General features: G+C 42.1%; 1 protein-coding gene across 1 annotated transcript in view; it reads right to left on the bottom strand.

Annotated features, from left to right (window-relative positions):
* LOC134648879 (atrial natriuretic peptide-converting enzyme) overlaps positions 1 to 12,348 on the bottom strand; it is a 44,634-nt gene that overhangs the window by 8,061 nt on the left and 24,225 nt on the right. The window contains exon 4 of the mRNA XM_063503463.1: positions 10,961 to 11,117. Within this exon, the coding sequence (XP_063359533.1) occupies positions 10,961 to 11,117 (157 nt within the window). The remainder of the gene's footprint in view (positions 1 to 10,960; positions 11,118 to 12,348) is intronic.

Here is a 12,348-nt window from a genome sequence, read left to right as displayed (position 1 = left end):
GCTTGTAGGTACTTGTGTGGTCGTGGTTGTGTCTGGTTCATTTCTTCGTTTCAGGATTCCTTTTTTCTGTTGTTGGTTGTTGTTGTTTTGTTGTGATGTCGGTAAACTCGGTGATACAATCGGTTGCGTAGTTTTGTTCGATGTTGTAGCTGTAGGTATACTCGTAGTTGTAGCTGTAGGTATTTTCGTTGCGATCGTAGTTGTAGTTATGTTAGGCGTTTTCGTTGAACTCGTAGCTGTAGGTATATTTGTTGCGGTCGTTGAAGTTGTAGGACTTGTAGGTATGTCCGTTGTACTCGTAGTTGTAGGTATTTCTTGCTCGGTGTCGGCGATGATGAAAGCGGGTTTTAGGCGGTCGATCGAAATATTCAACTGGCGATTAGGTAGCTGCAGTGTGAATACTTTGTCGTTGCGTTTTAGTACTCGGTAGGGTCCGTCGTAGGGTGCTTGTAGTGGCTTCTTTACGGCGTCGACTCGTACGAATACTTGTTCGCAGGTTTGAAGGTCGCGGTGGACGAAAATGGGTTTCTTGTTGCCATGCGGGATCATTGCGGTCGGCGTTAGGCTTTGTATGGTCGCTCGTAGTTTTTCGACGAAATCGGAGTCCATGGTGACATCTTCGCGCGTAGGTGTTAATAATTCGCCGGGTAGTCGTACGCTGCAGCCGTAGGTGAGTAGGGCTGGGCTTACACCGGTGTCTGTTCGTAGGGCGGCTCGTAGTCCAAGTAGAACGCTAGGTATTATGTCGATCCATGACCTCTCGACTTGTAGTCTGGCCTTGAGCGCAGCCTTGAGGCTTCTATGGAATCTCTCGCAAATTCCATTCGCCTGAGCATGGTACGGCGTTGTACGGGTTCTTTCGACGCCGAGTAAGCGGGTGAGTGACGCAAATACTCGACTCTCGAATTGCCGTCCTTGGTCGGTCGTGATGGTAGCGGGGCAGCCGAAGCGGGAGATCCAGCCTTCGTATAGAGCTTTAGCGACTTCTTCGGCGGTGATCTCGCATAAAGGTATCGCTTCGGGCCATCTAGTTGAGCGGTCGATCATGGTGAGTAGGTATCGGTGTCCGCTGGCGGTAGTAGGTAGAGGTCCTACGAGGTCGATGTGAATGTGTTCGAATCTCGTAGTTGGCGGGAAACTCGAAATAGGGCTTGTGGTGTGTCGTTGAATCTTCGCACGTTGGCAGTGTACGCATACTTTTGCCCATTTGCCTACGTCGGCATTTAGTCCGGGCCAAAAGTAGCGTTGAGCGACGAGTTTTCGTGACGTTTTGATTCCAGGATGACTTATGTTGTGTACTGCGTTGAAAGCGGCACGGCGATGCTCTTCGGGTACGTAAGGTCGTAAGTGCGGCGTCGATGTTTCGCAGTAGAGTTTGACTGTAGTTCCGGGAATTGTGACTTGTTTCATCGATAGGTTGTCTTGCTGTGCGAGTGATCGGATGGTGTCGCTATCTCGCTCTTGCGCTCTTGATAGTTGTTCGTAGTCGATAGGAGATGGACTTGCGATGGCTTCGATGCGAGATAGGGCGTCTGCAGCGGCGTTTTGCGTTCCGGGTATGTGTCGTATATCAGTAGTAAATTCACTGATATACAACAGCTGACGGGTGCGGCGCGGTGATTCGTTGTTATTGCTGGTTTTGGTGAATGCGTAGGTGAGCGGCTTGTGGTCGGTGAAAATGATGAGTTCTCGGCCTTCGAACATTTTCCGGAAGTGCTTCGTACTCAGGTATATTGCAAGTAGTTCTCGATCGAAGGTACTGTAGCGAGTCTGGGCGTCTGAGAACTTCTTGGAAAAGTAGCCGAGTGGTTGCCACGTGTCGTTGATAAATTGGTTCAGTGAAGCTCCCGCGGCCTTGTCGCTCGCGTCGCTGAATATTGCTAGCGGGGCGTGATGGGAGGGGTGCGCGAGCAAAGCGGCGTTTTGGATGCTCGCTTTGCACGCGTCGAACGCTTCGTCAGCTTCGCCGTCCCAGCTAATTTCGGTCTTGTCGCGCTTTTTCGCATTGTGTAGGTATTTGCAGAGTGGTGCTTGAATTTGTGCGGCGTTTTTTATATTTTCGCGGTAAAAATTCAGCATGCCGAGGAATCTTCGTAGTTCATCGATGTTTTTCGGCTTAGGGTAATCGATGATTGCTTGAACTTTCTCGGTAGGTGGTCGAATGCCGTCTTTGCTGACTTCGTAGCCCAGGAACTTGACCGATGGCTGTCCGAATACGCATTTCGACGGGTTGATTGTGATACCGTAGTCTTCGAGTCTGCTTAGTATGGCGCGTAGATGTTTCTCGTGCGTGGCTTCGTCGGACGATGCGACAAGTAGGTCGTCGACGAATGGGAACACGAAGTCGAGGTCGCGCAGTACTTCGTGAATGAAACGTTGAAACGTCTGTCCGCAGTTTTTGAGTCCGGGGCACATTCTCGGAAATTCGAATAGGCCGAATGGAGTTATGATGGCGCTCTTTTCGACGTCTTGAGCTGCTATTGGTAGTTGTTGGTAGGCGCGGTTGAGATCCAAGGTCGAGAATGTTTGCTTGCCGGCGAGTTGGTAGGTAAAATCACGTATGCGTGGGATTGGGTAGCGGTCGGGCTTAGTGATTGCGTTAAGCCGTCGGTAATCGCCACACACACGTAATTCGCCATTCTTCTTCGGTACGACGTGAAGAGGTGATGCCCAAGGGCTTTTGCTTGGTCTGCATAGGCCCTGTTCCATCATGTTGGCAAATTCTTTCTTCACGAGTTCGTAGCGGTGCGGTGCAATCGGACGTGGTCTGCAGTGAAGTGGTGGTCCGGTTGTTTCGATGAAATGTTCAACGTTGTGTTTCGGGCTGAGCTTCATGGAGGTGAGACGAGTTGTACCAGGGTAGTCGGCAAGTATGTTGTGGTACGATTGTTTCACGTCTATACTGCGCACGGTAGGTATGTTTGCAGTACAGAGTTGTGCGTCCGTATATAGTAGGGTCTTGCCGTCGATCAGTCGTCTCCTGGTGATGTCGACTATGATGTAGTGGTAGGCCAGGAAGTCTGCACCGATGATGGGCTTCGACACTGCGGCGATGATGAACTTCCATCGGAATGGTCTTCGTAGATTGAGATCGAGCTCCAGCGTCTTCTCGCCGTAGGTAGGTATAACTGTATTATTGGCGGCGTACAGTTGGAAAGGTAGAGCTTGCGCCTTCGTGCCGGGTGTTCTTGGTAGGACGGAGATGTTCGCCCCAGTGTCTACCAAGAAGACGAGTTTGGTAGCTCGGTCTCGTACGAAGAGGCGGTGTGATTTGGTGGTAACGCCGGTTTCCGCCGCAGCCAACGTTACGCTAAGTTTTCCGATGTCGGAGTTGCCGGGATTGGTTTGAAACTGCACGGCTGTGCACATTTCTGGGCGTCCATACCAAATCGACGGTGGTAATGGCAGTACGGCATCGGCGAGCTTCTGCGGCTTCGTGGGCTTCGGTCTTGAGATTGGTTCCGTGAACGTGATGGGAAACGGCGGTTTGAGCGGCTGTAGCGTTGATTATAGTTTTCGCGCGGTTTCGAACGGAGCTCGGCGACTTCAAGTGATAGCCTTCTTATCTCGCCGATGAGGTACTGGGTGTCGAGAGCTGACGTAGACGGTTGAGGTGGTGGTGGCGGTAGCAGCGAAGGTGGTAGGACTGCGGGAGAAGAGACTGCGGCGATCTGGTGCGACGATGTTGGCGTGTGCTCCAACATTTTGTCGGCGAGCAGCGCGAGGTCCTCCAACGTAGTTTTAATTTTGAAAGCTTCGCTGACGGTAAGCACGGAGCGTATGTGTGGCGGGAGATGATCTAGCCACATCATATGTATGGTAGTCTCGGGAAACTTTTCTTTGTTGAGCGTCTTCATGCGTCGTAACAGCTGACTGGGCTTCTGCTCTCCGAGCTCGACTTGGGATAACAGCTTCTTCGTCTGGGCGCTGTTGCTCTCTTCGTACACAGAGATAAGCCGGTTCTTAATTACGGTGTAGTAGTTCTCTTCTGGCGGGGAGTAGATGAGATCGCTTATGTTCTGTATGTCTTGTTTTTCCAGCTGCGCGATCACCATCTGCGCGAGTTGCGCCTGGCTCCTCTTCAGCTCTGCAGTGGCCGCCTCGAAACTGCAGAACCAGAGTATTGGCTGGTCTCGCCAGAACGGTGGGACACGCAGAGAGAGTGATATCGCCGCTACATCGTGAGATAGGAGTGCTGCTGCCGGAGATGGACTGGTTTCTTCCGCCGGGGCATCGCTTTTTTTCTCGTCATCGGGACCCATGTTCTTGGTTGTGATCCTCTTCTTTCTTCTTATCCAGAGTCGGTGGTCACCACTATGGCAGACTGGGGCCAATATTGTTGTCAGAAGGTTAGTAGTATTCAAACGCTTGTTTGTAAGTACAAGAATAGAATAGCTTTTATTAACAGAAAACACGGTATATATACAAAAATCAAAGAAAGAGACATATTTACAATAGAGTGAGACAGAGATAGTTCCCCGCGCGGGGCGCGCGGAAGAGTGTGCGCGCGCGCGTGCCACTGCGCATGCGCGGCGCGAGTCGCTCTCAATAAAACTGAATTCTGCGCCGGCTGCGGTCCTTTCGCTCGCCGGCCGCCGTGGAGTCAACATCGTCTCGTCGTGCGCCGTGTCTCGCTCCGCTGCTACGCTCTCGCTGGTTGAAGACACGACGAGTCCGACGGGGATGCTGCAGGCTCCGGATATTAAACCGTCCTTCTCAGGACGATATAAAACTGCTCTTTTCAGAGCACGCAAACTGCCCTTCTCAGGGCACGTCCTGTTTCTCTGTTTAATCGCAGAGTTGTCAGTCAATCGCAAACTGTTCTTATCAGAACAATTCTGTGTTTCCGTTAAAACACACGATGTCAATCTAGTGTTCCCACAGACCCCTTCGTGTCGTACATCATCATCACTTTCATCAAATCGTCAGGTGACAAGTCACGAATTACTATAAAATGTTTAAAAAAAAACAACCTTCTTTCCGTACTAATATGGTTCACTAATGGCTATGAACTTGTTGTACGACATTGTGTAAATAATTTACTACTTTTGTATGCATTTGCATCATTTTACTATTCTATTAAATTATATACCTATCTAGAGACGATCGAGAGTATACCTAAACAACTGTAACTATACCTACAGTTAAAACTGTATTTATAAACCTACCTATATCCTATATCAGACATTTATTTGCATCCATGAATCAAAAGTTACACAAAAACACCCAGATATTTAATAAATAAACTCTTTAATAATTATATTTTAGGTGAGGGTGGGGAGGGTCGATCCCTAGGGGACACTTAGTAAACTTCATTTTTAATCAAACCAAACGAGATACAATTTTTTGCGCTGGTAACACTCATTCATTCGTTCCTAACTTCACGTTCTGTCATGGCACTGTATCGGAAAAGTCAGTGGTTCAAAAATGGCGGACGGTGAAAGATTTTCTGCGTACTATATTCAATTTTCGGTAAGCTTTAACTGGATTTATTTTATAATATGAGATGGAAATGATGTTAGTGAGTGTGCTTATTTTATTTGTTGTTTATTGAAGTGATGATTAACTTGGATTACATTGATATACGCGAACACATGTTTCGAGTACGGCACGTTTTATAACTTTACTATGTATGGGGAGACTTTGTCTTTTTCTTCAGGGGAGATATGATTCCGGGATCATGTCACCCCCAAAGCGATCAAGTATAAATTGTAATAAATTTACTTACAAAATGATTCATAGAGTTATCATAAATATTTTCTTTTCTTTAGTAAATCATGCCGCGAAAGTACGACCAGAGAAACACTGATTTAAACTTTCAAGGTTTTTGACTCATTATTGTTTATTAAAACGGAATTTAATGGCGTATAATTCAGTTTTTAATTATACAACCGACTCCGAAAACGGAATTAACCCCGTGACCTTTGAAAAGACTGACTAAAGTTGACATCAACATTTTACGAACTACCCGTACTTGGTCTTTTTTATAAAGTTAAACGTTTTACACACAGGGGATGTTACTCGGTCGACAAAAAACACTTCTAACGATATTTGGTTTTCAACCGGCGATATTTGTTTTTATGGATGAAATGCTATTTCAATGGCTTTCCGACCTTATGTACTATAGAACCGACGGTCCATAGAAAGGATTTTAGGATTATGCAGCTCAAACACCGTCCTCGAAACGTGAGCAGTAAATTTCTAAACTTATTTATTATAGTAAACAATAACGACCAGTGATGGGTAAAAAAATTAAAATTGCTGTAGGTATCTGACGCTAAAAATACCTACATAAGAACTTTAAAAAAATTAGCTTGTTACAAGAAATTTTATGTTAATAACTTAGATTTTTGTTTTTTTTTTTGTACAAAAATTGATTCCCTATTTTATGTTGTTTTATGGATAATACGATTACATTGTTTTTTTAAAGTATAAGATTATGGATTAATATGTGTTTGATATCTTCATATATTAATTTTCTGTAGATAAAGTGAATAAATTAATGTAGATACTACCCTCGAAATATGACATTGCCACTTAAAATCTTTTTACCAAGTGTCCCCAAATCTGGAAGACTTGATCCCTTCGGCTTAGACATCTGATTACCGGAAATACAACTTCAAAGCATGGAAGATGCAATATATATATGTTTGCTGTGTATTTTACAAATTATAGATGCATTGCTAATAGCGATCCGAGTTATATAATCAATGAGAAACTGGTATGGGGAGACATGGTAAAAATATGTTTACCATGTGTCCCAAGAACCAGGGTCACTTGATCCCCCTAGGATCAAGGCTCCCGACCAGGGGTAAACAAGTCTCCCTTACATAGGGGACACATGGTAAAAGTCAACAGTATGGGTTTTCATTAAATAATGATCTAATTTATTGCACAAATCTGTTCTAATTCAAACTATTAATGAAGAGATAAATTCTGAGTCGTATGGTCTATAAAGTTTTTCAATACTACAAATAGTTAAGAAAATGTATGCTAAAAACAAAAGGGGTGATCAACCCTCCCCAGTTTCCCCTATGTATTAATTACTCCTAGCTATTATTAATAAGGTACCTAATATGTAGATAGAACTTCTATCAAAACGTGTAATTGTTTTTTATCTTTTTATATAATGTAGCTAATTATGAAGGTACCTAATAATAAAAAGCGGCCAAGTGCGAGTCGGACTCGCCCATGAAGGGTCCCGTATTTAGGCGATTTATGACGTATTAAAAAAAAAACTACTTACTAGATCTTTTTCAAACCAATTTTCGGTGGAAGTTTACATGGTAATGTACATCATATATTTTTTTTAGTTTTATCATTCTGTTATTTTAGAAGTTACAGGGGGGGGGGGGGTGGACCCTTCGGCCGTGTATGTAACCGACCTTTCGTAACTGGTAACGAAGGAAGAAAAAATGATCTTTGTACGATACTGGTTTCGAATAAAGATCATTTTTTTCTCGTACGTAATCAGTCACCATCTTTCGAAGGTGGTTCGTAACCAGTTACATAGTAAGAATTAATTTTCTTCATACGATCCTTCGCCTAGACTAAGTAAGGACTAGATTACATAACGAAACTGACTGACTGACTGACATATGAACGCACAGCCCAAACTGCTAGTTCTAGAGATTCCAAATTTGGCACGTAGGTTCCTTATAAGGTCTAGGGGTGCACTAAGAAAGGATGTTTCAAAATTCACCCCCTAAGGGGGTGAAATGGGGGTTCAAAGTTTGTTTGGGGAAAACCTCATTTTTTAGTAGTCTTAGTACGCCGGCGAAGCCGCGGGAAAAAACTAGTTAATTACAAAGAAAGGCTTAATAGATCTATATTATCATTTAATTATAATTTGGTGCACCTAGTACACTAGCAACTGTATAATGAATTAAAATAATTGCTTGGCGCATAATGTAATGATCCGTTTAAGGGCATAATTTAGTATCGTATTCCCGATTTAGGATCAACTCAACACACCAAAATTTTGTTCTAACCGGTCATACTGCAGAAAGCAATAATATTTGTTTCAACCCGTCACAAGTAAATTTAGTTCTATTAAGTCACATAGGAATTTTGTAGCTATTGATGATTAAAACATTTTGACTCAGTTACGTATGAGGAATAGATAGTCTTTTTTCGTAATTTCAAATAGAAAATTTCTTCTCTCGTAACTATGGTTACGTACGAAGAAAAAATAATCTTTATTCGAAACCAGTATCGTACAAAGATCATTTTTTCTTCCTTCGTTACCAGTTACGAAAGGTCGGTTACGTACACGGCCGAAGGGGGGGTGGACACACATTTTACCACTTTGGAAGTGTCTCTCGCGCAAACTGTTCAGTTTAGAAAAGAAATATATTAGAAACCTCAATATCATTTTTGAAGACCTATCCATAGATACCCCACACGTATGGGTTTGATGAAAAAAAAATTTTTGAAGAGTTTCAGTTCTAAGTATGGGGAACCCCAAAAATTTATTGTTTTTTTTTCTATTTTTGTGTGAAAATCTTAATGCGGTTCACAGAATACATCTAGGGTAGACTGGGGGCAATTGAAACAATTTGCCTTTAACCGCCTGTAACCGTCATATTTTTATGAGTAGAAAGATGTACGCCCAAAATATTTCAAGGTTAGTTATCTGGTTCCTAAATGAAGTGTATTTGGATGGTCTATAATCCATAGTTTTTTTACAATAATTTAATAAAGAGAATGGGGCAGTATGGTTCAATTGACCCCACATGTGTGTCAATTGAAACACTATGTGAGGTCAATTGAAACACTCAAATATCTTCGGCACAATGAAAGTACTTATATCTTTTTTAATCTTTTCCATCACTACATCTGCATACAATGAGCTCATCAAAAGTTCGCAAGCATAAAATAAATATTTCTCAATTTATGAGCATCTGAACATCTCGATCAAAACACGCGGGAAAAAAAAGAGTGAACGACTTTTACGAGACGACGTTGCTGCTACCTTATACATTTATCTTAACCAAATTAGTTTTAATGCACTTATAATATATAACGATATAAAATCGCTAAAAATAAGCATAATCATGTTTCATACAAAAGTGCTTGTTTCAACTATAACAATGTTTCAATCACAACCATTCCGTGTACCTACCCTGTGACGAGTGTTGCATGTGGTTGCAAACGCCGGGATGTAAAATGAAATAATACTTAGACGCAATAAAATAATCAGTTCAAATTGTTTTATTAAACAAAACATTACAAATTAAAACATTAAAAATCAAACATTTGGGCCGCTTTTCCGAAGGTCTTTCCAGAGATCACTTAAATTCCTCGCCTGCTGGACGTTTTCGGGGCATCTAAAAAAAAACGGTTCAATAAATGTATTTTACAGAAATAGGATGTAGGTAGTAGTGTAGTATTATATTTTTAATATGAAACTAATAAACCTAGGTAGGTCAAAAACTACATAAATAATAGTGAACATTAATAGAACAAACATAATGTGCATCTAATACAGAACCTCCTTATATTTTGAAGTTGGCTACTTTTGGGGACGATTAAAACGTTTCAATCGTCCACAAGCAAGTTGTTTCTATCGTCCCCACACCTCGTTTTTCACTTAAAAGTCAAATATAATATATAAAAAAGACTCGAACGCTGATCAACGGCCATTAAAACATTCGTTTATTCCTAACTCGAACACCAACATAATTTGATTAGTCAAAATACAAGAGTAAACGAAGTTATAAGAAAAAATACGAGAGGACAAATACTTACTTTTTACCGCGAAAAACTGGTTTGGCGCATGGACACTTCCGTCGCGCACCGTCGCTCGAGCGCTACTGGTCAAGGATTCAAACATGGCCGACCGCGTGTACTGAGTGTTGCGTCAGACGCGTAGGTATTATAGTTTTCGAGAAATTTGACTTGTTTCAATCATGATGTGTTTCAATTGCCCCCAGTCTACCCTACTTACCAAGTTTCAACAGTATAGTTCTTATAGTTTCGGAGAAAAGTGACTGTGACATACGGACGGACAGACGGACAGACAGACATGACGAATCTATAAGGGTTCCGTTTTTTGCCATTTGGCTACGGAACCCTAATAAAAGCCAGTCACGAAAAGCATGCTTAATGCAATTACTTGGTCACGCGCGACCAGACACCCTTTTCTCTTACTTATAGGAACTTTTATTATGGTGGTGTGGTTGTAAACTGACTCGGTACTAAAATTATTACCTACTTATACTTATAAATGTTACACATATATTTTAGTTCTGGCGGGCCCCGAACTTCGGTGTTCTCACTTTTTGACGAAACTATTGCATTATTTCGTCACTTAATACTTATGTGTGGCAAGGAGAAGCATTTGAAACGCATAAAGTATCATCATCATCATCTTCCTAGCGTTGTCCGGACATTTTGCTACGGCTCATGGGAGCCTGGGGTCCGCTTGGCAACTAATCCCAAGAATTGGCGTAGGCTCTAGTTTTTACGAAAGCGACTGCCAAACGCATAAAATATGAGTCTAATTTAGCCATAATAAGGATCCTGCCAGCATGATAAGGAGCCAGCAACCCATTTAGAGATAACACGTTTTGTTATCTCCAAAGAAAAGACCACCCTGATTGTCCTCAGAATGAGCTGTCACATAAATTTGAACCTTAATACTATCACGATAGTTGCTTTTTAAACGACATGGTTACTTTGGTACGTGCTGAAGACCGCTCTTAAAAGAAACAAAGGCTTTTGTTTAACAGATTAGTGCTCGATCCCGAAAAAATCATCTGAGATAATTCATACTATACCAGCACCGCGGCTACCCCGTGCTTTCGAGAGGATCGACTTGACACGTCACACTGTACAAACAGCAACATTCTTAACTGTCCATCGGTGGACCTTATGCCTTTTGTAATAAGGTCCACCGATGGATGGACATTGGACGGTTAACAGTGTGGGCGATGGTACGACCAGCTACCTACGTTACCTCAATGTGCAGCGTGTCCGGCAGCACGGTCACGTTGAAGTAGCCAGTGGGCGCATTAAGCTCCCGCGCCAGCACCGCGACCACCTCGCCCGTGCTCACTGCTGTGAAGATCGGCTCGAACGACACCTCGAAGTGCACGCGCGTACCTTCCTCCGCACTGAAAAACAATAAACGTTTCATCTCATGCTGCGGGCTTGACGGTGGTCACGCTTTTCGCGTAACGACAAGCGTGTGTCACTTTCTGACATTATTTGGCAGAACAAGACAAATGTTGCGTCTGCCGTTAATCGCGTGATAAACGCGATCACAAATTCGCAGCGCCGCAACACGATAAATTTAGTATATCGGGCTAACTTATTGATACATAGATTCTAAACAATCACAAACGCAACATTATTCTTCTTGATCTGATCTGCTTGCATGGATACATAGTTGCAAAAAATAATTATAATAAATAATAGAATATGTTACTATTGTATACAATTTAATACTTATTCTACGAGTCAAACGCAATAAGTAATACAGCAAACTTCGTATCAATTGATGATCTAAGGCCCGCACTCGCGCGTACCCGAAAGTATAAACCTGTTAAATAGGTAAGAGGCTCCTTGATGTCTTTTGTTCTATATATACTATGAGTAATTAATACCTAGTAGGCATATTTAGTTCATTTTTTTTTTCATATAGACATGTCATATTTAACACTTAGTATGCTCTTGTCAAAAATTTGCTAGGCACTGAATTGATAACTTTGAACTTGTAAATTACAGTCCAAATTGTGGGGGACGTATATAATACGCTTGAAAACTTCAACGAAGGGCGCCAAAACCCGATTTCGCTCTACCCTGATCAAGGGCTCGGGCCGGCACTACCTATATGAAAGGTTAAATAGTTATTTAGGTAAAGATCAGTTCAGTTAAGTAAGACACGTTACACACGTAAAGTAGGTACGTAGGTATACATACAACGTTAAAATGTAGGTATGTTACATATTATAATAGATTGATCTTATTCATATTGAGATGATTAAAGTTCAATGTATGTAAAGGACCGTTTATACCCTAAGGTACATTGCCTATTTTCACAAAATGTTCATTATGTTAAATTATATATGTAACCTAATCGAACAAAACAGAATCTGCTATATTATTGATGTCACGATTTGTAGACAATTATTAATACCTACTTTTTGAAAGCTGTCTGCAAATTTTATGCCAGTGTATAATCTTGTTTATTTCTGACCTCCTTAATAGTAAGAACGGAACAACGCTTGATGCGCGGTATTTTATTTACAATATCTGGGAGACCGAGCTTTGCTCGGAAAACATATAAAATCTAAAATATTAGCGATTTTCCAGAGATAAGACCTAGCTAGATCGATTTTTCGC

This window comes from Cydia amplana, chromosome 6 (genome assembly GCF_948474715.1).
Source record: "Cydia amplana chromosome 6, ilCydAmpl1.1, whole genome shotgun sequence".
Classification (NCBI taxonomy): domain Eukaryota; kingdom Metazoa; phylum Arthropoda; class Insecta; order Lepidoptera; family Tortricidae; genus Cydia; species Cydia amplana.
The sequence above is the reverse complement of the archived record's forward strand: the minus strand, read 5'-3'. Positions and strand labels throughout refer to the sequence as shown.